Genomic DNA, 26907 nt, shown 5'->3' with positions numbered 1-26907 from the left:
AAGGGGACAACACTTGGTTCTCGGGAAATTTTACTCTTTTTTTATGTCTAAAGCACAGATGCACATATAGTACATAAACAGATATCCAGTATATCTGTGGTGTTAAAATTTCAGGGAGAGTGGCTGAGGATACTCTCTAAATCTGAAATACCTAAAAAGGCTCTTCAGGGGCTGATAGCGGGAAAAAAAAAAAACCATGAAAATCTGGCAATAAACTGTTAAATCAGATTCAGTTCCTTATATTTAAAAGCAGCCTCATTCACATTAACATGGTAATTACACACAAAACAGGAAAAGTGAAAGTGAAAGTCTCTCAGTTGTGTTCAACTCTTTACAGTGTGGGATTCTCCAGGCCAGAATACTGGAGTGGGTAGCCTTTCCTTTCTCCAGGGGATCTTCCCAACCCAGGGATCGAACCCAGGTCTCCTGCATTGCAGGTGGATTCTTTATCAGCTGAGCCACCAGGGAAGCACAAACCAAACAGGAGACCATGCAAGTTTTTAGTCTTCTGTGTCAGCGGGTCTCAACCTTTCTGTCCACTGACCAAAGGAGCAAGCAATCATGACACATCCCACCAGACACAAAAGTGAAATACGCAGCTCCTTTCTCTCTCATTGAAGAAATCTTGCCAATAAGCAAGTGAGTGGTGCCATTAGAGACAACATTGAATTTTCCTGAACACATAAAAATAAACTATTCCCAAACTTTGGTGCTGTTTGAACGAAAAGTTAATTGTGGCACGCCTTTCAAATCTTAGCAACTGTAACTCTGCTAGTGCTGGGTGCACAGACAAATAAGCATGGTCTCCTGAGTTTATAATGTCATGGGACAGTATAAAACAACAGGTCATTTCAAGGTGATTTCATTTCCATTTTGAAATGATTCAGAATCCTATGGCTGAATATCCTAAAATTAGGGAGACAGGTGGGAAATAAGTAAAATTTCCTGAAGGAAATGATTCATTCAGAGACCTGATGAATGCATAGATTTTGAGGATAATACCACAAAGGATTTATATGTGATCAAACCCTTTAATCTTTGGCCACCTCATGTGAAGAGTTGACTCACTGGAAAAGACTCTGATGCTGGGAGGGGTTGGGGGCAGGAGGAGAAGGGGACGACAGAGGATGAGATGGCTGGATGGCATCACTGACACGATGGACGTGAGTCTGAGTGAACTCCGGGAGTTGGTGAGGGACAGGGAGGCCTGGCGTGCTGCGATTCATGGGGTCGCAAAGAGTCGGACAGGACTGAGCGACTGAACTGAACTGAACCCCTTTAAAGTAACACCGTGATTCATCATTACAAGTGCTGCTGTTGTTGTTCAGTCACTAAGTCATGTCTGACTCTTTGCAACCCCATGGACTGCAGCATGCCAGGCCCCTGTGTCCCTTACCATCTCCCGGAGTTTGCCCAGGTTCATGTCCATTGATTGGTGATGCCATCCAACCATCTCATCCTCTACTGCCCCCTTCTCCTTTTGTCTTCTCCACTTCCCATTAAAGTGACCAAAGTGCAAAATACAACAGAAGAAAATCCTGAAGTTCTACAATGGTTCTTATGGGACATATGCTCTTATAAACAAGCTACGTATAGCACTGATGAACAGTGCTAAAATCAACTATGTTCCTGTGCATTAGGGAAGTTCACTAAAAGATAACGGAAGCTTACCTTTTTGGATTCAGTTAGTATAAGTTCCTCTACTTCCTTTGTTAAGACTTCATCTGGTAAAGTCTTAAGTTTTGTAGAAAGGAATTTAATTGCTCGTTCTCTAACAATGTCCTCTCCTTGAAGTATTTGGCTGAACAAGCCACCTAAAGTCCCTGCAAAACAAAATAGTTGCATCCGGAAGTCAATTCTATATAGGAATGACATCCTTCAAGTTAATTTGAATTACAGCATTTCTTTTCAAGTGAATTAATATATATCATGAATATCACTGATACTGGTTAAACCAGTCTAAAATTTCTACAGTCTCAACCATAAGAGTGATCATATACTTTGTTCATGGACTCAGAATCAGCTTGAGCATGACATTTCTTTTTTATCATTATTAATAGTAAATAAGCCCAGGGATTTCTGGATGAATTTTTTCAAGTGGGAAACAGAGTTTTTCCAACATATTTCTAAGGGAAAAGTTTGGTCTGTTTTTAAAATTATTTCTTCTGGTTTTCTGAGTCATCTTGACTCAACAGCTTGAGCTAAGCTGCTTTTTTGTCCCCTGAGAACACTTAGAATTTTTATGAAACAGATGTCTGGGTGAATCCCAGACTTTACCCTTAATGAGAAATGCCAAATTCCCCAATTTGTTAGGACATCAAACACAATTCAGAACAAGAAGTGGCCTTACCTTTTGCATCCATCTTAAATATACTTAAGAGGGCGTTGTTCACTAAGTTAAATTCTGCAGAGTCATCTGGATAGAGAGAAAGAGGTACAGTGTATAATCTGCTTCCTTTTCAAACTTAAGACTCAACACAGTCTGTCACAGATCACACTGAGAGGAGACGTAAACTAAGCATTTATCTCAGGTACCAAGAAAACACAGCTTTCCTGGAAGGGTAGAGACCCTGATCCGTGTACCTGGCAAGCGCTGATGCTAAGATTGTAAGATGGTACAGTTAAGAAACTACAGGAAGCTGGGGGTGACAGATCATGATGCATCAAAATCCCCCAAAGCATCCAGTCATTATACCTTCACAACCAGAATTCAAAACAAAACTAGAAATCAGACAGTCATAAGTCATTAAGCTTCAAACTAACTGTATGAAAAAAGAATTTAAATTTCTATCAAAGGCAAATCTTCAGGGGAAAAAAAAAAGAATCATTATTTCAGAGAAGTTACATTTAGATAAAAGGGTAATAATAAAATTCCTTACCTGTTTGCAAAAGTTGGGTTAGTATATCTGCCACTCGGGGGAGATTTTCTCCAGTGGCAAACTGAGGCAGCTCTTTAATTGCTTGCCGTCGAATCTGAACATAATTTCAAATAAAAAATTAACCAAATACTATCATGAATAAAAACAACAACCTCGACCTTTAAAGAGGACAAAAAGTACGAGAGAAACTGTAATAACCGGCATATGCGCCACAAAACTATACAACATGAGGTTTTCAGTTTTAGAGATAATTTATTCCACTTTAATATTCAAGCTTCACAGAATATGAAACAAAATGTGGTGGAAAGGGACATTAAATACAATTATCTGACTCGAGTAGACAGACTTGAGATTATAAACAGTCTATATGTTGACTATATACAATTGTTGGGTTTTTACTACCTACCTGTGGGCACACCATACCGTATCCCTCAAGAATGGCTGCAGTGGCCAAGGTCATAGCTAGCAACGACTTACTTTAGGATGTTCAGTATGCAAATTTGTGGATATATTCTGTGTACATAATTCCAAATACAGGATCTTGGTTTATTTAGTTTAATATAAAAATTCAAATTTTGCACAAAATGTTGATGATTCACTACTTTCATTTGAAAAGCCAGGGGCTAATAGTCGAAAATTCTTAGGAACTTGTATCAGCAGCCAGAAATGCTAATGCTTAATTCTGTTCCAAGGAAAAACTACTCCTTTTTATTCCAGTAATAACATATAATTATTTCACAGTTCAATTATTTTTCTGCTATGAAAACTATTTAGGGGTGTTGAAACTATATTTTATGCTGCAATGCTGTTATTATTTTAAATATCCAAGAAAGCATAAATCGACTACAAGCTAAAGCTAGTCTGATTTCACGTGCACTTTGCCTAACAATCTACGAAAAAGATGTGAGCCACAGCTGTTTTCAACAGTGGATAATAAATAAGCAAAACGAAGTATTTTGCATGCATTTTTCACAACTGAAAGGTGGAGAAAGAGCTGACACGTTTCCTCACATGCAGACTGAAGCCCTGGGATGCTGCCCCAGCAGACCAGACCCGGCGGCAGGATTTTACCACGCGCTAGTACGCCTGGTGCTTCAGGTACCTTAGCCACACAGAGAGGATGTCTGAAAGCGGCAAAGGCGACACTGAAAGCCTGTCGGAGCGTCAGCCATAAACGTACCGATACGTCTTCGTCTTCACAGAGGTCCAACTGCGCATTGATAGCAGAATCGGCCAATTCTGGAAAATGCTTAAAGAATTTTGGAATAAACTGAGCTGCTAATCTTTTTTCCTTGGTACCGCCTTTGACACCATCCAATATCACTTGATAAGCATCTTTATGCTGAAACAAAAGAATAAAGCAGAAAAGAAATACAATTTTGAAGAATGGCAAGTTAAACAAACTTCTTTGAGTTTGCTTTAAGTTAGTAAAATTTCACACAGGCTAAGAAATAGGGCTTACTTTGGGAGTTTTACTGCTTAAATTTAACACCTACCTTCCTACTATCTGTTCCCTGCCCTTCACATTATTCTTTGTCATTTGGGAAAGAGAGAAGAATGTATCTAATTTTATGTGGAAAAAAAAGGTTTGTTATGTACTAACACTTCTTCATTTAGTGATTAACTGTTCTTAGTCTTGTGACTGTATCATGCTTTAAAATTTTGTAATAAACAGAATAAACACAACTGTACTCATCTCACACGCTAGCAAAGTAATGCTTGAAATTCTCCAAGCTAGGCTTCAATAGTATGTGAACCGAGAAATTCCAGATGTTCAAGCTGGATTTAGAAAAGGCAGAAGAACCAGAGATCAAATTGCTGACATCTGTTGGATCATAGAAAATGCAAGACAATTCCAGAAAAACATCTACCTCTGCTTCACTGACTACACTAAAGCCTTTGACTGTGTGGATTGCAACAAACTGTGGAAAATTCTTTCAAAGATGGGAATACCAGACCACCTTACCTGCCTCCTGAGAAATCTGTATGCAGGTCAGGAAGCAACAGTTAGAACTGGACATGGAACAACAGACTGGCTCCAAATTGGGAAAGGAGTACGTCAATGCTGTATACTGTTAGCCTGTTTATTTAACTTTTATGCAGGGTACATTATGTGAAATGCTGGGCTGGATGAAGCACAAGCGGGAATCAAGATTGCCAGGAGAAATATCAATAACCTCAGATAGGCAGATGACACCACCCTTATGGCAGAAAAGTGAAGAGGAACTAAAGAGCCTCTTGATGAAAGTGAAAGAGTAGAGTGAAAAAGCTGGCATAACACTCAACATTCAAAAAATTAAGATCATGGCATTTGGTCCCATCACTTCATGCCAAATAGATGGGGAAACAATGGAAACAGTGACAGACTTTATATTTTCTGGGCTCCAAAATCACTGCAGATGGTGACTGCAGCCATGAAATTAAAAGACACTTGCTCCTTGGAAGAAAAGCTATGACCAACCTAGATGGCATATTTAAAAAACAGAGACATTTACTTTGCCAACAAAGGTCCGTCTAGTCAAAGCTATGGTTTTTCCAGTAGTCATGTATGGATGTGAGAGTTGGACCATAAAGAGAGCTAAGTGCAGAAGAACCGATGCTTTTGAACTGTGGTGTTGGAGAAGACCCTTGAGAGTCTCTTGGACTGCAAGGCGATCGAACCAGTCCAGCCTAAAGGAAATCAGTCCTGAATATTCATTGGAAGGACTGATACTGAAGCTGAAGCTCCAATCCTTTGGCCACCTGATGTGAAGAACTGACTCACTGGAAAAGACCCTGATGCTGGGAAAGACAGAAGGCGGGAAGAGAAGGGCACGAGAGAGGATGAGACAGTTGGATGGCATCACCAACTGGATGGACATGAGTCTGAGTAAGCTCTGGGAGTTAGTGATGGACAGGGAAGCATGGCGTGCTGCAGTCCATGGGTTGCAAAGAGTATGACATGACTGAGCAACTGAACAGACTGAAGAAACACAATTCTCAAATAATTGTGTTACGTTTAGATATACTGATCTATTTTCAATGAGCACATTGCACAAGGTAGAATATATTCCTGAAATTAAGCAATAAGAGGAAAGTTAGGAAGCTTTATTTTGCCTCATGTTTTAGAATATAAAAATGGTAATTTGTTCTGCATGCCCAATGTCATATATTTAACTTTTCATTAAAATAATACATTCAAAGTTCGTTTGTTTCCTTTAAAAAAAATTTCAGAAGTGCTTGCCCTCAGATACTCACAATATATGAAGAGTCAACAAATTCCCAGTCCCCACTACACACTTGCCTCCAAACTAGCCCTTTTATTAATGGATCAAGTTGGGAAACAAAGCAATACATATCGTGACTACAGAGAACTTTTAATTACTGGAAAACCTTAAACATACTACTAAACCAAATATGTACACAATATCGTATTTACTCTGTAAAAGGCAATCCTCTAAATGCTTTAGATAAGTTAAGTGGATGACTAAAGAACATCCAGTATATTACAGACTCAAGAGAAAAAAAAAGGCAGGATGCAAAGATATTTAGGTTCATTGGAATCTCAATTAAGGACACTATTTTTTAAAAAATAATCAGAAATAAAGTGTTTTATGTATCAAAAGGCTATGGTCACAATTAGATCTTTGAATGGTACAGATTTTAATATACGCATATTTACTAGATTAATGACAACTCCTATCTTAAACATTAATACCAACCCCTAAATAACAGAAATTTCTGTGAATAAGGAGGATAGCTTCCTCATGAAATGCAGACACAAAATCAGCCTTCAGGAATTACTACTTCAAAAGTATATTACCCACTTTTTAGTGCAAAGGTTCAAAAAAAATCATGGCTGACTTCTCTGCCACTTAACACTCCTGTAGCTTGCTCCATAGCTTCTGAAAAGTCGCTCAGTGTGAAAGTGAAAGTGTTAGGTGCTCAGTCATGTCCGACTCTTTGACACTGCATGGACTGCCAGACTCCTCTGTCTATGGGATTTCCCAGGCAAGAATACTGGAGTGGGTTGCTATTCCCTTCTCCAAGGGATCTTCCTGACCCAGGGAGCCGACCCAGGTCTCCTGCATTGCAGTCGGATTCTTTATTGTTTGAAAGTAAAAGCTTCCCACCAGGGAAGCCCTCAGTAGATGTCATAAAATCAAAGTCTGGAGCCATCCGACATCCTTACTTTTTGCAGAGTTATCAGTCCAATTTCCTTTAACTTGAATTTCAAGCTTTACTTAGAAAGACCTTTGAATTGTCTAAAATTCACTGTCTAAAAGTAAATGAAGAATTCCTGCTTGAAACAACCCATCCCCCTACCAAGGAAAAAAAATCTGGAATAGAACAAAAAGGGATCACCAGCAACATCTGCTGAAAGCCTACAAGGGGCTGTGGAATGCCTTGTGTATTGTGTGGAAGGCCTCACAGTAATCCTGTGAGTTAGGTGTTACTACTATCCCTATTTTTCAGATGAGAAAACCACCAAGGCTCAGAAAAGTGAAATAATTTGTCCAGAAACACACAGTAGGTTAAGTAGCAGATCCAGGACCCAAACATAGTTCTGATGGGTTTTTAAGTCACGATCTGTGTCTAATACCAAGCTTCTTTAATTGGAATCTTTCAAATTAGTATTCTGAGGTCTTAATTAACAAACGAGGAGAGAAAGAAAAGTTTGCCAGATCCAGGGTTGTCAAAGGTAATTTGAGTCCTAAATACAGGCTTCACACAAGCATGTAAATTGGAACGTATTATCCCAAACATAAGACCTTTGGAAAGTTAAGACATTTTAACATCGTTAAACAACCATTAATAGTCATCAGTTTTATCAAATAATTTCACAGACATTATTAACAGACTTTAATTATCCTTTATGAAATGCAAAATAAAATTATATTCTCTTTGCCAGCTTTTTAAATTATCTGCTTTTCGACTGCAGTATTCGGACAAGACTTTTGAATAGAAATCTCCCTCAAGTAGTTACTACTTCTGGTTTTCAAAGAAGACACAAGATGTAAGTGATATTTTCAGTGATCACAGTGATTCATTAACAGGTAGGTGTGTAAACACAATAAAACGTTTCACATACTACACAGCACTGTGCACTTTCCTTTTCCAACAGTTGTATATTTTAGCTAGATAAATGGTTTATCATCCTAATAAAAGGCTTTAATTGTAAACATTTTTAATACATTTGTAAAACTATATCTGTGATTTTAATATCTAATAAAAAGAGCAAATGCAAAAGAAATCATTAAGATATTTTCAAGTAAAAAAGTTACAATTTGATTCGCATTTAGTAGACACATTCTAAAAGAAAAAGTGAAATCACAACTAATAAGTAGCCAGTGATGTGCAAAGTAAAGCTGTTAGAGAAGAAAGGATGCAGTTCCAACAAATTTCTCAAGTATGACATAAAAAGAAGATGGATGAACTAAGCTGTATTCCTTCCTTCCTTAGACTCAATTAAACTTAGTTTGTGTGTTAAACTGTTAACACTTCTACATATTTTTGAGGGATTATGAACTTGGTTGGTCTTTGATTTTAGCTTAAGCATGCCAGAAAAAAGTACCAAAAGAATGCTATTTCATGAAACATAAGTCAGTAAAGTTTATACTCTTCTACCCTTAGAGCCAATACACTCCTGTGTAAGAGAACACAAGAGAAATCAGAGTTTAGGTGTTATATTGGTCAGATCTTACTGCAGTCTAACTGCCAAAATCCCTTAATAGGTGTTTGGTTTTTCTTTAAGTTTTTCTTCTTCTTCTTTTTTTTTTTTAGTTTTTCTTGACTACATAACATAAAATTAAATATTTACATCTTAAAATTAAGTACACTCATAAAAAGTTGAGACAAAATCTAATGATGGGCCACAGCATGTGCTTTTACGGCCTGTTGGGAACCAGGAAAAGGGCTGAGAGGGCTAAGGAACACAGCAGAGGAAGGAGACCTGCCTAAGGAGTGGCAGAGGCAGAGCGGGAGAAAGGGGGCCGAGTAAGGAGGTTACAAGAGGAGAGACGACAGAAGGACTGCAAGTTTTGAGGTATTAAATAACGCTTCACTTAGAATTTATGACCTGCAGTTTGCTTCTTAGAACATACATGTTCACGGTTTAAATATGTCTGAGTATGTGTGTATAAAGTTCCCTTCTTCATTCAAGAGAGACTCCTTGAAAACAAGGGTTATGTGGTAAATATGTACCTGTTCCTTCCTTGACTGTATTTCTTCAAATGTTCTACTGAAGGGCATGGGACAAGGCAAGGAGAGAACAAAAAAATGAAAGAATTTAACCCTGGGCAGTCCCCTCAGTGGCAGCTCCCTGAGCAACTGTGGAATTCACCTCTTTGAAAAAGGGTGAAAATCAAAATAAAGTTAGAAAGAAGTTCTAGACTAAGAAACTCAAACATGGTTTCAAAAGTGTCCAGAGAAGTGTGTGTTAGTTGCTCAGTCGTGTCAGACTTTTTGCGACCGCATACTCTGTTCATGGAATTTTCCAGGCAGGAACACTGGAGTGGGTTGCCATTCCCTTCTCCAGAGGATCTTCCAGACCCAAGGATTGAACCCAGGTCTCCTGCATTGCAGATGGATTCTCTACCGTCTGAGCCACCAGGAAGTCCAGAGAGGTGCCTGCCAGAAAATTCAAACTCTCTACTGTAAAATCTTCTAAGGTAACATGAAAATCTGGCTTAGGTACATTAAGAATGTAAATACTTTTTCCTCTCCTTAAAAAATCATGAATGGTGTCCCTTCTGTTAAGTTGGCTGTTGCTTTCAATTAAAATTTATAAGCAGTATCTTGAAGCCCAATACACTTTTCTTTAGTGAGCAGTTTTAGGAATTTTCTCTAAAAGGGAAGCATTATTACACAACAGAGCAGAATTAGTTGGCATTACAGTTTAGGCCAGCTTCAGTTCTACCAGAATTTACTGTCTGAGGCTCAGCAAATCATGACACCTTACTACACAGAGGTCTTTTATCTTATTTAGTTGTTTGACACTTGACATTACAGTGTCACGAAGGCACTGATGTCCCATCACTTAAAAGAACTATGCTAAAACCTTACTGTCCAGCAGAGTGGCTGCTGGGCTTCCCAGGTGGCTCAGCAGTAAAGAACCACCTGCCAAGCAGGAGACGTGGCTTCCATTCACGGGTCAGGAAGCTCCTCTGGAGAAGGAAATGGCAACTGACTCCAGTATTCTTCCCTGAGAAATCCTTCGGACAGAGGAGCCTGGGGGGCTACAGTCCACGGGGTCACAAAGAATTGGATGTGACTTAGTGACTAAATCAACAACGGTGTTTGGTACATGATAGGCACTCAAAAAAGATACTGAATAAATGAAACGCGGGTCCTCATTCAAATCTGCATGAAAGGCGGCCCTCCTGTTTTTCACAAACTTCTGTCTCCTAAGCACTCTTCCTAAATTAAAAGCAGATTTCTTCTGAGAAACATTACTGACCTCTTGAGGAAGAACTCTCAACCTAAGCTGGTAGATTTATAACTAAAGATGACATAAGAGGAAAATCTGAACAACTCTCAAATTCATTGAATAGGAAAACTCCAGTTTGGCTTGTTTTCTCTAACGTACTCTAAGTAGGTGACTGTCCAGCAAAAAATGAGGGTTGGGGTACGGGACAGCACTGGGTTCTCTGGAAGAGTCCTGAATCACCTCTTTGGGAGAGCAAGTATACAACGGACTTGGGAATCACTGTTCTATCTTTTGTCCCCCATCCCCTCTGCAATGAAGTCAATTTTAGGCAGAACAATTTGCTACACTCTTCCCTAAGTCAGTCATAACGAACAAGAACATCTTCACTTACTAGTTCCCCTGAGGAACAAGGACAACAAAAGCTCAAATTGAGTGACCATCTAAGTTTTCCCCACCCTGCCTCAGTGGGCAGAAAATGCTTCCTTCACAGATGACTCAACACACACATCCTATAAACATCCACAACAGACTATCAGTAAGTATTTCTCATCGACGACATCAAAATTCTCTACTGAAGTGGAAATGTGTAGGAAAGAAAAATCATCTGATACTTGAAACTGGTGTATTCACAATTCTAGATTAACCTAAATATGGTCCCAAATTAAGTTTTTTGTTCAGCTCACAACGATTCAACCTGAATTATACATCTCTTTACTCTTTCTCTTAAAGATATGGGAATACCAGACCACCTTACCTGCCTCCTGAGAGACAGGTCAGGAAGCAAGTCAGAACCGCACATGGAACAATGGACTGGTTCCAAATTGGGAAAGGAGTATGTCAAGGCTGTATATTGTCACTCTGATGATTTGACGTATATGCAGAGTATATCATGTGAAATGCTGGGATGGATGAAGCACAAGCTGAAATCAAGATTGCCAGGAGAAATATCAGAAACCTCAGATATGCAGAGGACATCACCCTTATGGCGGAAAGCAAAGAGGAACTAAAGAGCCCCTTGATGAAAGTGAAAGAGGAGAGTGAAAAAGCTGGCTTAACACTCAACATCCAAAAAACTAAGATCATGGCATTTGGTCCCATCACTTCATGGCCAACAGATGGGGAAACAATGACAGTTTATTTTCTTGGGCTCAAAAATCACTGCAGATGGTGACTGCAGCCATGAAATTAAAAGACGCTTGCTCCTTGGAAGAAAAGCTACGACCAACCTAGACAGCATATTAAAAAGCAGAGACATTACTTAGCCAACAAAGGTCTGTCTAGTCAAAGCTATGGTTTTTTCCAATAGTCATGTATGGATGTGAGAGTCGGACCATAAAGAAAGCTAAGCGCAGAAGAACTGATGCTTTTAAACTGTGGTGTTGGAGAAGACCCTTGAGAGTCTCTCGGACTACAAGGTGATCTAACCAGTCAATCCTAAAGGAAATCAGTCCTGAATATTCATTGGAAGGACTGATGCTGAAGCTGAAGCTCCAATACTCTGGCCACCTGATGTGAAGAACTGACTCACTGGAAAAGACCCTGATGCTGGGAAAGACTGAAGGCGGGAGGAGAAAGGGATGACAGAGGATGAGATGGCTGGACGGCATCATCGACTGGATGGACATGAGTTTGAGTAGGCTCTGAGAGTTGGTGGTGGACAGGGAAGCATGGTGTACTGCAGTCCATGGGTTGCAAAGAGTCGGACACGACAGAGCATCTGAACTGAACTGAATTACACATGTTCAGAAAAAAAGGATGGGAGATGTACAGCCACAGCTTTGCTAATGTTATCAGTCTTTAGGATCTCCCACTTCCTACTGCTTTGGGATGGGTAAGCAGGAGAATCAAATGACGTTTTAAGCCCTGAAAAGATACAGCATGGGATTTCTAACAGTGATGGAGATTATGTCGGGGAGACTGGTTCTTTTACCAAGAAAACACACCACCACTTCATCAACTCCTCAAGTTCAATGGACTCTAGCACTTGAAGGCTCACAAAGCAGCAGCGGCTCGGAGGGCCGATTCAGCACTGCTGAAGTTGTGTCTGGGCAAACACTTTAGGGAACTCTTGCCAGACAACTCTATTTAAAGCTGCACACCACCCCCTTACCCCCGCGCACGGCCCTGTTATATTTTCTTCACACTTTTCACGGGGTGTGTGAGTGTGTGTGTGTGTGTGGTGGGTGGGGCGGGAGGGAAGCATCTAACTTGCTTATTTATCACTGCTCTCCCTCACTAAAGATGCGTCCTGGGAGAGCACGGGTCTCTTTCTCGTACTTCCAGGGGCCGGCGGCAGAACTTGGTTCCTGGCAGGCGCTCATCGAATAGGCTAAATAACGAAATCATAAGCCCTCATTAAAGTCTAGACGTAACGGCCCCTTCGGAATTTCACAAACTTCTGTCTCCCAAGAGCTCTTCCTAAATTAACTGCAGATTTTTGCCTCGAGAAAGGCGTTTCTGAACTCACAATTTAATCGTCCAAGGGATTGAGCGCCACCGAAAAGGAGAAGGACTTCAAAGGACCCTGGAGGACAAGGATCAGGGAAGAGACTGAACTGGGGATGGGGTGGGGTGCTGAAAAAGCTGAATTAGGAAACGGTGAGAAAAGGCTGACCACGGGAGGCAGAGGAGCCTGGGACGCGGGGACCGCACTCTGGCTGGTGAAGCCCGGATCTGCACTCCCGGGAGGGGCCCACCCCGACGAAAACAGCCCGGGCGGCCAGGAGCTCGCGGGCGGGCGAAGCAGCAGCCCCCGCCGGGCCCGGGGAGCGCTTTCGAGGCCGCGGAACGCCGGCCCGCAGGCCGCTGGGTTACTCACTTGGCCCACTTGCTCCGTGGCATCGGCTAAGATGCCGTAGTTGCGGTAAAGCTCCTCCACGGTCGGCATGGTGAACGACAAGCCCGGGGCCCGCTCCTGCTGTCCTCGTCGTCGTCGTCGTCGCCGGCGCCCCCGCCGCCTCCGAAGTTCTCCAAGCCTGCGACCCGCACTACTCCGCCTCCAGCTGCCGCCAGTGCCGCCGCCAGTCACCGCGCACAGGGCAGCTCCTCCCCCAACGTCTACGTAAGGACGTGCGCGTCGGGAGCGGCCTTAGTTACCGGCCAACGCGCCGTATGCGCTTTGGTCGCCCTCTAGCTCTGGGAGGTGCAAAAAGCCGTAAGGACGATTAAAGAAGCTTGTCGTTTTCTTTTTTTTTTTTGAAGGCTTGTGCCTGGAAAAAGACCCTGATGCTGGCAAAGATTGAAGGCGGGAGGAGAAGGGGACGATAGAGGATGAGATGGTTGGATGGCATCGCTGACTCGATGGACGTGAGTTTGAGTAAGCTCCGGGAGTTGGTGTTGGACAGGGAAGCCTGGCGTGCTGAATGAAGTCCATGGGGTCGCAAAGACTGAGAGACTGAACTGAAGTGTGCCTGGCTAGCTTGGAGGGAAATACAAAGATGACTGCGTTTCTGCCCTTAAAGGATCTCAAGTTGGCCAGAAAAGTGATTTTAGAGGGAGAAAAATAGAATGATGAATGAAAGTGCAAGATCTTCTATGGAAAGTCATAAACTACTTACCACGGATTCAAGGAAGATAACACAAATCTGTGGCAATGGATTCAGTGTTGTTTTTATTCTTTTTTAATTTGGGATTTTTTTTTTTTTTTTTTGAGCAAAAATCACTCAGGTGTCCTTAAAAAAAAAAAAAAAAAAAAGACTCTAGTTGCAAACAAAACAAAACAGAAAAACCCAAAAAACAAAACAAAAAATTTGTCCATCAAGCTAAACCAGTCTAGGAGTGAAATTTGACTTGCTGGGAAGGTTTGTTTATCTTTGCTTACTGCCAGAATAGAGTTAGGACCACCTGATTGTGTTTAATATTCAAGAGGGTAGTAACTAACTGAAACCATATATACTTACTGATAAGAGTCTGTAAAATACAAGTTTAAACTAAAAAAAAAAAGGAAGTTGCAAAACAGCTATAAAATGATCACATCTTTATTACAAAAAGCATACAAAACAAAGTTACATGTATTCATATTGAACAGTCAAGATTGAAACATCAAGCTATGTAATAGTAAATTTCAAACCCAGATTCACTTGTGCAGAATATACACAGGCAATGGTTACAAAACAGTTCCTTGGACCTTGTATCGCTCATTTAGATTAAGGATATTTTAAAATATTAGGAAGTAGGAGGGGAGGAGTTGGTGAGGGTTTTTTGAAAGAGAAATTCTGGACTTTCCAGGTGGGCTCAGTGGTAAAGAATCCACCAGCCAATGCAGGAGGCACAGTAGACTCAGGTATGATCCCTGGGTCGGGATGATCCCCTGGAGGAGGAAATGGCAACCCACTCCAGTATTCTCACCTGGGAAATGCCATAGACCGATGAGCCTGGCGGGCTACAGTTGATGGGCTTGCAAACAGCTGGGCGTGACTTAGCCACTGAACAACCAAATGGGGTGGGGAATAAAGAGCAGAAAGGCAGGATGGGAAGCAGGTTCCACCTGGAGCAGAGATCAGGTTGAAAATTGAGTTTAGTGTTTGTGTTCACATGTGGGAATGGACATTTTAATTTCTGAATTGAGGACTATCTTTTAACTAAAAGCAAGTAAGAAAGTTACGGCTCTGCCAGAATTTTTCTCTAGTGTCCGAACAAGATTTCTCTACCTTAATAAATTTTCAAGAGATAGTGAAAGGCAATAACAAAGGTGTATGTTGATCACATCCACTACATCAGGTACTCAATATAGTGTTAAGTGTATGTGTAAAAATAGGGAAGTGAGCTGGGGCGGGAAGTGAGGCTGTGTTTTCGAAGGGACGGTTGCTTTGGTTTAATATTTTGATTCACTACAGTAAGAATAAATTGTTATCTACATACAATGTGCATGCATGTTAAGTCACTCAGTCCTGTCTGACTCTTTGTGACCCTGTGGACTGTAGCCCGCCAGGCTCCTCTGTCCCTGGGATTCTCCAGGCAAGAATACTGGAGTGGCTTGCCATCCCCTCCTCCAGGGGATCTTATGGACCCAGGGATAGAACCCTCATCTTTTACATCTCCTGCATTGGCAGGCAGGTTTTTTTTTTTTTTTTTTTTACCACTAGCGCCTGTTGGGAAGTAAAGTTGCTCAGTCACTTCCAGCTCTTTGCAACCCCATGGACTGTAGCCTACCAGGCTCCTCCATCCATGGGATTTTCTAGGCAAAAGTACTGGAGTGGGTTGCCATTTCCTTCTCCAGGGAATCTTCCTGACCCAGGAATGGAACCTGGGTCTCCTGCACTGCAGGCTTATGCTTTACCATCTGAGCCACCAGGGAGACCCCTTGGAAACTCATGTATAATGTTTAATATATAAGCTCTCTATAATTTTATATACCTGATTTTTAAGCATAAACTTCAAAAAAGATGAAAGACTCAACCAGTGTTTTTCTGTTTTAAAATATATGTACTCATACAATTTCCTTCAAACCTAATCCTTAACTAACTTGCTAGGTAGTTCCCCTCAACACTCACCCTTCTTTCTCTGTTGCTGCTCTTTAGTTAACCTCAGTAATCAGTCTTGTGGACTCTTCTTGGCTTCCTTACTTCTCTGACCCCCAGTCCTGCTTCAGTTCAAGTTATATTTTTTTCCTCTATTTCCAACTGGTCATCTAGGCTCAGGGACTAAATTTGGCCGTAGTGATGATAATTTTGATGACAATGATTGTGATGGTAATAATAAAGGAGTCCTTCTAATAATAACCAACATATATCCAGAGCAATGACAAAGTTCTAAGCACTTTGTCTAAGCACATTGATTCCTAAAAGCTCTGCGAGCTAGGAAATGATATTTTCATCTTCACTGACAAATGAGCAGACAGAGATGGGATGTGAACTACCTTGCCTAATATCCCTCAGCAGGTAAGAGCTGGGTTGGGCTTTGAGTCTTGGCAGCTGAATTCCAAAGCCCACGCTCTTTACTCTGAAAGTGTCACTCATCCCCAAGCCCCCCACCCCCAACGCCACATCCAATCAATCACGGGTCTCAACTCTACACCCTAAACCTATCACACGTTTATCTCTTTCTCAGCATCTCTTCTGCAGTGGTTCAGGCCTAATACCCTCACATTTAAGCAATGCCCACAGCTTCCTAAATGGTTTCTTTGTCTCTGATCTCAATGGACTCTACTTCTTAGTGAGTGTGTGTTAATCGCTCAGTTGTGTCCGACTCTTTGTGATCCCATGGACTGGAGCCTGCCAGGATCCTCTGTCCATAGAATTCTCCAGGCCTGGAGTGGATTGACATTCCCTTCTCCAGGGGATCTTCCCGACCCAAGGATTGGACCTGGGTCTCCTACATTGCAGGCAGATTCTTTGCCATATGAGCCACCAGGGAAGCCCAGATCTTTTCATCATTTTGATTTTTTTCCTTTAAGCAAGTTAGTGTAGGAATACAGTATCATATTAACATAGTCAAATACTATAAAATTATTTTGCATAAAACCTAAAAGTTCTTCGTCACATCTGTCTTCCCCAGAGGTAGCTATGGCTATCAGTATAGTTTATAGTCTTATAGACCTTTATACACAATATGTCGTTTAAGAAAATACGTAACTGTTGGGTTGGTCAAAGTTTGTTTGGGTTTTTCGGTAAGATGGTATGAAAGACCAGAACAAATTTTTTGGCCAACGCAATATATGTAGTAACACAGCATGTTTTGTTGGTGCCTTGCTTTGGTTACTTAGCAGTATGTTTTGTAAATCTTTCCATGACAGTGCTGACTAGTATTCATGTACCATGGTTCATTTATCCATTTCCTTTTGTACGGGCATGTTGTTTCCCACTTTTTATTACTACAAAGTCTGATAAACGGGTGATTTTTTAATTTCCTTCTCTGTGCTCTTCTGTATTGTCCAGCTTCTCTTCTATTTTTGTAGTTTTGTCTCTCCCAGCCACTGGATCTGTGAATGAGTTCACAGGTCAATTTTGTCAAAATCCCTCTATGCTTACAGAGGTGGAATTAAGTCCCAGAAAGGAGAATTGGTTTGGCTCAGGTTAGGGCATGTGTCCTGCTTTGGTCCAGTCACTTAGGAACAAGAAAGTGATATATCACAGGGCCCAAACATGGCTGCCTGGGGCCCACGTGTTCAGATGAAGGAAGGCCTGTTCCCGGAGAAAGGAGAGGCGAGAGCGTGTTGCTATGGCACCCTCTATCAATAGGGCTTCCCAGGTGGCACTAGTGGTAAAAACCCGCCTGCCAGTGCAGAAGACATAAGAGACATGGGTTTGATCCCTGGGTTGGGAAGATCCCCTGGAGGAGGGCATGGCAACCCACTCCAGTATTCTTGCCTGGAGAATCCCCATGGTTAGAGGAGCCTGGCAGGCTGGAGTCCACCGGGTCGCACAGAGTTGGACACGACGGAAGTGACTGAGGATGCACACCTCTATCAATGGGGATGCTTAAAGGCCATCTGGATTCTGTTTTGTCATTCTCAGTGCTTGAATAGAGGTTGTATTTGGCCTCATCACTCAGCAGGTATTTATCGAACACCTTCTATGAGCCAGGCATTGTTTTATTTTATTAAAAAAATCATTTATTTGGTTGTGCCAGGTCTTAGTTGAGGCATGCAGGATTTCTCTCTCTCTCTCTTTTTAGTTGTGGCATGTGAGTTCTTAGTTTAAGCATGTGGGATCTAGTTCCCTGACCAGGGATTGAACTTGGGCCCCCTGCTTTGGGAGCATGGAGTCTTAAGCCACTGAGCCCAGGGAAGTCCCTAGACAGTTTAAGAATGCAAACAACTAGGCATGAAATGTACATGCTGGTAGAGAGGAGCAATAAACAAAAGCAGAAGTAAAATCTATTTGATTTACAAAAGTACATTGATGACATCAACAGTGTGTGCTCAGCCAATAGGCAGATTGTATATACTGATACTGTGATATGGGATTGATCCCATGGTCTGAAATTAGCTTCACAGGGACAGGAAGTGACCTGGGCAGTCATCTGGTTTAGTACTTTCCTTTGAAATCTGGAGTGAACATTTCTTCCCTTCTAATGTTCCTCTGTAACCCTCAGTTCTTTCTAGCCTGAACTGAAGTTGTTTAAAGACACTGCCCTGGGTAATAAAACTTGGAACCACTTATTAATGTGCTACTGCTGCTGCTGCTAAGTCGCTTCAGTCGTGTCCGACTCTGTGCGACCCTAGAGACGGCAGCCCACCAGGCTCCCCCGTCCCTGGGATTCTCTAGGCAAGAACACTGGAGTGGGTTGCCATTTCCTCCTCCAATGCATGAAAGTGAAAAGTGAAAGTGAAGTCACTCAGTCGTGTCCGACTCCTAGTGACCCCATGGACTGCAGCCTACCAGGCCCCTCTGTCCATGGGATTTTCCAGGCAAGAAAATGTTAAATAAGTAAAAGAATGAGAATGAACTAAGGAATAAGCAATCAGTCAAACTGTTCTGTCCCCAGTTTATTACAGTACGGTCAAAGATCCTGAGGATTTCTTGGAAGGAATTTTTCACTTTGGTTTTACTTTTACAATTTTATTTTTAGGAAAGCCATTCTGTCTTTTTTCCTTGCCTCTCCTCCCTCCACCCACCCAACAGTCAGTGGCTTTTGCCCTAGTAAATTGTGGCATTTCAAGTGCTGTGACTATCTTTGAATCTATTTTTGTTATAATTTTGAAATTAAGCTTGATTTTCTACTAACTGTGTGTTGAAAGGCTTAAAGAAACGCCCCCTCTCCTGCCATTACTTTATATGCTGTGTACTTTGGATCAGTATGAGTCCTTACATTCTGAGAACTTTTATTTTAATCCAATTTTTGTCTTCTAAGGAGGGCTTTTTAAAAGTCTAACGGAATTAAGATTGTGACTCTCTAGAAGAAACAGGGAAAGATTAAGGTCGAGCTGGGTCTTACCTGAACTAATGATGATAATAATAGTAAATACCCATTGAGTGTTTACCATGTGCTTGATAGCACGTGTGTTACAGTAATGGCTAAGCCTTATGGAGTGGCCGCTGTCAGCCAGGATTGGCCCTACATGCCTTACATGCTTTGACTCACAAAGACCTTATATAAGGCAGATTCCAGTATAAAGAGATGGAGAAACCGAGACACAGAGATGTTAGGGACCTGCCCAGGGTCACACAGCTGGTGAGTGGGAGTTTTGGGGTTCCTACCCTGCTCTGGTACTGTGTTCTGATGGATATACCTGATTACCTCTTGGCTAATGCGTTGATTTCTTAGATGGGTTATGTCATGTCTGGAGTCTCGAAGTTCTTTATCAAGGAATAGTTAACCTCCTAACCCAACTTAGATCTTGCCAGCAGAGCCTCACATGCTCATTAATGGTAGCTGCTTTATAAGGTTGTTATGAGAATTAAATGAAATAATAGAACCAAGTGCCTAGGACGGTGCCTGGATCACAGTAAGCACTTGGTCAACATTGGTTTCCTTCCCTTGTACCATTCGAAGATCTTACTCATTTATATTTCAAGAATGGATGGTCTTGGTTACTGTAAGTTGCTCACTGGTTGTGTTTGCTCCCTCTCTTGTATCCCAGTTATTGGAAATAGGGGTGTATTAGTTTCCTGTCATAACAAATTATAAGAAACTTGCTGGCTAAAATAGGGATTTCTGCTCTCCTAGTTCTGGAGGTCAGAAGTCAGAAGTCTAAAGTCAAGGTGTTTGCAGGACCATGGTCCCTCCAGAGGCTCTAGCAGGGGTTTTATTCCTTGTCTCTTTCAGTTTCTCATGGCTGTTGGCATTCCTGGGCTTGCGGTTGCTCATTCTAATCTCTGTCTCTGTCTTTACGTCACTTTCTCTTGTCTATCAAATCTCTCCCGTGTGTCTCTTGTAAGGACATGTATCATGGGATTTAGGGGCCACCAAGGGCTTCCCTGGTGGCTCAGACAGTAATAGAATCTGCCTGCAATGCGGGAGACCTGGGTTTGATCCCTGCCTGGGTTGGGAAGATTCCCCAGAGCAGAGCATGGTAACTCACTCCAGTATTCCTGCCTGGAGAATCCCCATGGACAGAGGAACCTGGCGGGCTGCAGATCATGGGGTTGCAAAGAGTCAGACATGACTGAATGACTAAGCAGGATTTTAGTCACTGCTGCTGCTACTGCTGCTTCAGTCATGTCCGACTCTGTGCGACCCCAGAGATGACAGCCCACCAGGCTCCCCCGTCCCAGGGATTCTCCAGTCAAGAACACTGGAGTGGGTTGCCATTTCCTCCTCCAATGCATGAAAGTGAAAAGTGAAAGTGAAGTCGCTCCGTCGTGTCCAACTCCTAGTGACCCTATGGACTGTGACTAAAATCCAGGATGATCTCATCAGAGGTCCTTAAGTTAATTACATTTTCAAAGATCCTTTTCTCTACTTAGGTTATATTCACAGGTCCTAGGGATTAGGAAATGAATGTAACATTTTGGGGACCACCATTCGACCCACTATGAGGGGTTAAGAACAGATGCTTGGAGCCAGTCAGCTCTGGTTCTGGCTGTGAACTAGGGAGTAATAGATAATCAAGACGATAGCCTGTCAAAGTGCTTCTTCCTCCTGTTTATCCAAGAATAGTGGTTCCTCTTCTCTGTGTCCTGATGCTGACCCCCTTCCCCTCAGACTGCAATGGGCTTGTATTAGCCAGGGTTCTCCAGAGAAACAGCATCAACAGAAAATAGGTATATTTGGAGGCTGGCAAGTCCAAATCTGAAATGTGAGCTGACAGGGCGGGACTCGAGACAGCTGACTGTGCAGTTTCAGTTGAAGGCAGTCCCCTGGAGAATTTTTTAGGGTTGTTTTTCTGTTGTTCTGTTCAAGACTCCAACTGATTGGATGAGGACCATCCACATTATGGAGGGGCAGTCTGCCTTATTCCACCCATTAAAATGTAAATCTAATTCAAAAACATGCTTGCAGAAATGCCTAGAATAAAGTTTAACCTGGGGCTTCCCTGGAAGCCCAGTGGTTAGGACTCCAAGCCTCCAGTGCAGGGGATGTAGATTTGACCCTTGGTCAGGGAACTAGATCCCACAGCTACATGACATGGCCAAAAAAAAAATTTTTTTTTTAAGTATAACCATTTGATCCTGCAAACTTTGCTTGAGGATGTTTCACAAAGCTCAATAACCCAGACTGGGTTCCTAAGCATTAATTAAGGGTGGGATAAGAGCCATAGGCGGAGAGGGCAATGGCACCCCACTCCAGCACTCTTGCCTGGAAAATCCCATGGATGGAGGGGCCTGGTGGGCTGCAGTCCATGGGGTCGAGAAGAGTCGGACACGACTGAGCGACTTCACTTTCACTTTTCACTTTCCTGCATTGGAGAAGGAAATGGCAACCCACTCCAGTGTTCTTGCCTGGAGAATCCCGGGGAACGGGGGAGCCTGGTGGGCTGCCATCTATGGGGTCACACAGAGTCGGACACAACTGAAGCGACTTAGCAGCAGCAGCAAGAGCCATAGGAAAGCTGAATTGTTTTCCTGGAAACAAGCTCCAGGTGGAGCACCTGTTTAAGGAAAACACTTCCACTGTCTGCTGCCCAGAGGAATGCAGTAGCCCCAGATGTTGACCAATACTGTCCCGGCTACAGAAGAGCACTCGATTGGAAACCTGACAGAGGGGGCCAGCTAAATTTTTGTGACTCTGAGCAAGTTACCAAACTGCTCCAAACCTCCGTAATCCCATCTCAAAATGGGAATAACAATAGTGCCCCATCAAAGGCCTGTTTTGGGGTTAAAAAGAGAGTACATTGCCCAGAACCTATCACGAAGTGACTAGCCAGTAGTAATAATAATAATAGCTACCAAGATTTGAGTGCTTCTCGGTGACATGCCCCTGGGTGTCCCCGTTTTTAAGATGAAACAGCTGAGGCTCGGGTTAAGTAAGACCATGAGAGGTTAATAACAGCAACTATTGTTCACGCTTCTTTGCTAGTCACTCAAAATTTTACTCCCCCGCAATCGCCTTTTCTATTTGCAGAAAAGAGTAATTTACACACTAATGTGTTATGAAGATATAAAGGATGTAAGTGAAAAGTACATTGAGGGTGATCAACTTGTTTTATCTGAAGGAATTTGGGCCCAGTAAGCTTTGTGGCTCAGACGGTAAAAGCGTCTGCCTACAATGTGGGAGATCTGTGTTCAGTCCCTGGGTGGGGAAGATCTCCTGGAGAAGGAAACGGCAACACACTCCAGTACTCTTGCCTGGAAAATCCCATGGATGGAGGAGGTTAGTGGGCTACAGTCCATGGGATCGCAGAGTCTGACACGACTGAGCGACTTCACTTACAAGTTATTAACAGCTGGCACCACTTACTTCATGCACTTGAAAAAGCCTTACATGTGTAGAGCCACTTCATTTTGCAAAGTGCTTAAAGCTCTGGAAATTTGCTCTAGATTTCTTGATTAACTAGAGAGTTCGTAGAACTGAAAGGACTCATTGACAATGACTCTCTAAAGAAAGCCTATTTTTTCTGAAGGGTGGCATCTTCTTCAAAAAGCTTTGCATGTGCTCTATATAGTGCAAAATATTTCATAAATATAGTCTGCTCACTATCATCAGGACATTTGAGAATGTGTAAATAACAGAGAGAAAAGTGCAATGGAGGCTGGACCTGCTCCCACCCTCCCAGTTCAGTTCAGTTCAGTCGCTCAGTTGTGTCTGACTCTTTGAGACCCCATGGACCGCAGCACGCCAGGCCTCCCTGTCCATCACCAACTCCCGAGTTTACCCAAACCCATGTCCATTGAGTTGGTGATGCCATCCAACTATTTCCTCCTATGTTTTCCCCTTCTCCTCCTGGCTTCAATCTTTCCCAGCATCAGGGTCTTTTCAAATGAGTCAGCTCTTCATATCAGGTGGCCAAAGGATTGGAGTTTCAGCTTCAACATCAGTCCTTCCAATGAACATCCAGGACTGATCTCCTTTAGGATGGACTGGTTGGATCTCCTTGCAGTCCAAGGGGCTCTCAAGAGTCTCCTTCAACACCATAGCACAAAAGCAACACCACAATTCAAAAGCATCAATTCTTCAGCGCTCAACTTTCTTTATAGTCCAACTCTCACATCCATACATGACTACTGGAAAAACCATAGCCTTGACTAGATGGACTTTAATGGCAAAGTAATGTCTCTGCTTTTTAATATGCTGTCTAAGTTGGTCATAAGTTTCCTTTCAAGGAGTAAGCGTCTTTTAATTTCATGGTTGAAGTCACCATCTGCAGAGATTTTGGAGGACCCTCCCAGCTTGTACTGATTGATAACCTCTAGGGTTTTGGTGGGTGGAGAGTGCAGGAGGGAGGCAGGAAGGGAGGGAGAGCAGCTGAGATGATGTAGCATTTGCCCCTGATAATAATGGCAACTACAGTCACAAAAGTGATTGCTAAGGAGCCCTCATGCACTGTGGATGGGAATGTAAACTGGTACAGCCACTATGGAGAACAGTATAGAGGTTCCTTAAAAGACTAAAAATAGAGTCACCATCAGTTCAGTTCAGTTGCTCAGTCATGTCTGACTCTTCGAGACCCCATGAGTCACAGCACGCCAGGCCTCCCTGTCCATCACCAACTCCTGGAGTTCACTCAGACTCACGTCCATCGAGTCAGTGATGCCGTCCAGCCATCTCATCCTCTGTCATCCGCTTCTCCTCTTGCCCCCAATCCCTCCCAGCATCAGAGTCTTTTCCAATGAGTCAACTCTTCACATGAGGTGGCCAAAGTACTGGAGTTTCAGCTTCAGCATCATTCCCTCCAAAGAAATCCCAGGGCTGATCTTCAGAATGGACTGGTTGGATCGCCTTGCAGTCCAAGGGACTCTCAAGAGTCTTCTCCAACACCACAGTTCAAAAGCATCAATTCTTCGGCCCTCAGCCTTCTTCACGGTCCAACTCTGACATCCATACATGACCACAGGAAAAACCATAGCCTTGACTATACGGACCTTTGTTGGCAAAATAATGTCTCTGCTTTTGAATATGCTATCTATTAAAATAAAAGAGTCATCATATGACCCAGAAATCCCACTACTGGGTACATACCCAGAGAAAACCACAATTCAGAAAGATACATGCACCCCAGAGTTCACAGAAGCACTGTTTACAACAGCCAGGACACGCGTGTGTGCTCAGTCGTGTCCGACTCTTGGCAACCCCACGAACCGTAGCCTGCCAGGCTCCTCTGTCCATGGACTTGTTCAGGCAAGAATACTGGAGCAAGTTGCCCTTTCCTACTCTAGGGGATCTTCCCAACCCAGGTATCGAACCTGCGTCTCTCACCTCTCCTGCATCGGCAGGTGGATTCTTTACCACTAGCACCACCTGGGAAGCCCAGCCAGGACATGAAAGCAACGGAAATATCCAAAGACAGAGGAATGGATAAAGAAGATCCCCCCACACATGGTGGGGTGTATGGTGAAATATCACTCAGCCACAACAAGGGACAAAGTTGAGTCATTTGTAGAGAAATGGAAGGACCTAGAGAGTGTCACACAGAGTGAAGTAAGAAAGAGAAAACAAATATGGTATATTAACATATATATATATGTGGAATTTAGAAAAATGGTATAGACGATCTTATTGGCAAAGCAGAAATAGAGACACAAATGTAGAGAGTAAACATATGGATACCAAAGGGGAAAGGAGGGCGGGAGCAATTGGGAGACTGGGATTGACACATATTCAACAGATAACTAATGAGCACAGACTGTATAATGCAGGGAACTCTCCTTAATGCATTGTGGTGACCTGGTCGGGAAGGAAGGCCAAAAGGGAGGGGATATACGTATATCTATGGCTGATTGATTTTTCTGTACAGCAGAAACTAACAGAGCATTGTGAAGCAACTGTACTCCAATAAAAATTAATTTAAAAAAGTAATAGCTAACATATTGATCAATTTCTCTCTGCTTTTCCTTGTGGGAATCTCCCTCTGTCCTTTCTGGTTTGTGAAGAAAAGGCTTAATTCTGTGCCACATCAGAGATGTCAGGAGATTATATACGTTTCCCAGAGTTGCTCAGCTTGACTGGAGACAGCAGTGGGATTTGAACCCAGATCCATCTGACTTCAAATCCTGAGCTCTTGGAGTCCACAACTTTATGTCTCTTCCACCATCCTCCATGGCTGCAATGAAATGAAGCCAGTTGAGAAGTCTTCCGTCCGTTTGCTTTCCCTTCATGGAGAATGAGCAGATTCTGTTCTTTTTTTTATTCCCTCCATGTTCCCCATTCATTCATCAAAACAGGAAGAAATGCCTACTGTGTGCAAAGTGATGCGATTGGCATTGGCTTAATTTTGTCCAGAGAAAGAGAAGCAGTGGAAGAAGACTGACCCCAGAATTCATTCACAAACTCAAGGGCAGAGATGTTCAAAAAAAGTACCAACAGTCTTTATGTTTATTTTTCTTTTCTTTCTTTTTCTTTTGGCTGCGCCATATTTAATGCAGAATCTTATTTCCCCGACCAGGAGTCGAACCTGTGTCCCTTCATTGGAGGCTCCGAGTCTTAACGACTGGACTGCCAGGGAAGTCCCTGTTTATTTTTTATTGCAAACATAATAGATATTCACTGAAGAAAGTTGGAAGGAGAAGGCAATGGCACCCCACTCCAGTACCCTTGCCTGGAGAATCCCATGGATGGAGGAGCCTGGCGGGCTACAGTCCGTGGGGTCGTGAAGAGTCGGACACGACTGAGCGACTTCACTTTCACTTTTCACTTTCATGCATTGGAGAAGGAAATGGCAACCCACTCCAGTGTTCTTGCCTGGAGAATCCCAGGGACGGCGGATCCTGGTGGGCTGCCGTCTATGGGGTTGCATGGAGTCGGACACGACTGAAGCGACTTAGCAGCAGTAGCAGCAGCAGAAGAAAGTTGGAACAACAAAGAAAAGCATAAAGAAGGAAATAAGTCTCCTACTCTGTTAATATTTTGGTATGTTTGCTGAAAAATTCCCCCCCTATTTATAGGGAAAATACAAATTCTAGTTTAGGTAAGATACTGGCTATTTTTGGTTACATGAAAAGAAAAAAAAAAGCAGTGTATTTTTTAAAAGCCGTTTAATCAGATAGTTTGTGACTGGCGGCTGAAAGCGTTCTGATTTCCTTCCTGATGGATCAGTTTTGGGTCCTCACGTTGCCTCTTTCAGGCTGCGCGAGGTGCTGGTGGTATAAAACGGTACACACGGCAGGCGCTGCTCCTTGCGGTCATGGAACTTACCGTCAAATTAACGGAGGAAAACAATACGAAGATTAAACATATTAAAATCTTGCTATGTGTGGTGATAGGTGTTGTGACAGAGGATGACGGAGGTGGACACAGCGCCTGGGGAAAGTCTCTTTGAGGACAAAGTGAAAGTGAAGTCGCTCTGTCGTGTCTGACTCTTTACGACCCCACCAGGCTCCCCCATCCATTGAATTTTCCAGGAAAGAGTACTGGAGTGGGTTGCCATATCCTTCTGCAGGGGATCTTCCCAAACCAGGGATCGAACCCAGGTCTTCTACTTTGCAGGCAGACGCTTTACCATCTGAGCCACCGGGGAAACCTTTGCTTTAAGACCTGAAGGTTGAGAGGGAGCCGGTCATTTGGAGAGGGGTCCACCAGGGGGAGCTGTTTGCATGGCCAACATTTAACTTCTCAAGGCCTGAGTCTTCATCTGTAAGATGA

General features: G+C 42.7%; 1 protein-coding gene across 2 annotated transcripts in view; it reads right to left on the bottom strand.

Moving 5' to 3' along the window:
* Nucleotides 1-13322, bottom strand: part of API5 (apoptosis inhibitor 5) — a 28240-nt gene extending 14918 nt beyond the window's left edge. Inside the window, exons 1-5 of one of the 2 annotated variants that reach the window (XM_024975438.2) lie at nt 13106-13322; nt 4060-4221; nt 2880-2973; nt 2351-2416; nt 1672-1823 (exon numbers count right to left, since the gene is read on the bottom strand). In XM_024975438.2, coding sequence (XP_024831206.1) covers nt 1672-1823; nt 2351-2416; nt 2880-2973; nt 4060-4221; nt 13106-13174 — 543 coding nt within the window. In that variant the 5' untranslated portion in view covers nt 13175-13322. The remainder of the gene's footprint in view (nt 1-1671; nt 1824-2350; nt 2417-2879; nt 2974-4059; nt 4222-13105) is intronic. The other variant, NM_001144083.2, reaches the window with a different exon arrangement.
* Between the last annotated feature and the right edge of the window lie 13585 nt (nt 13323-26907).

Source organism: Bos taurus, chromosome 15 (assembly GCF_002263795.3).
Source record: "Bos taurus isolate L1 Dominette 01449 registration number 42190680 breed Hereford chromosome 15, ARS-UCD2.0, whole genome shotgun sequence".
Lineage (NCBI taxonomy): Eukaryota > Metazoa > Chordata > Mammalia > Artiodactyla > Bovidae > Bos > Bos taurus.
Note: the sequence above shows the minus strand (reverse complement) of the source record. Positions and strands in the feature narration are given on the sequence as shown.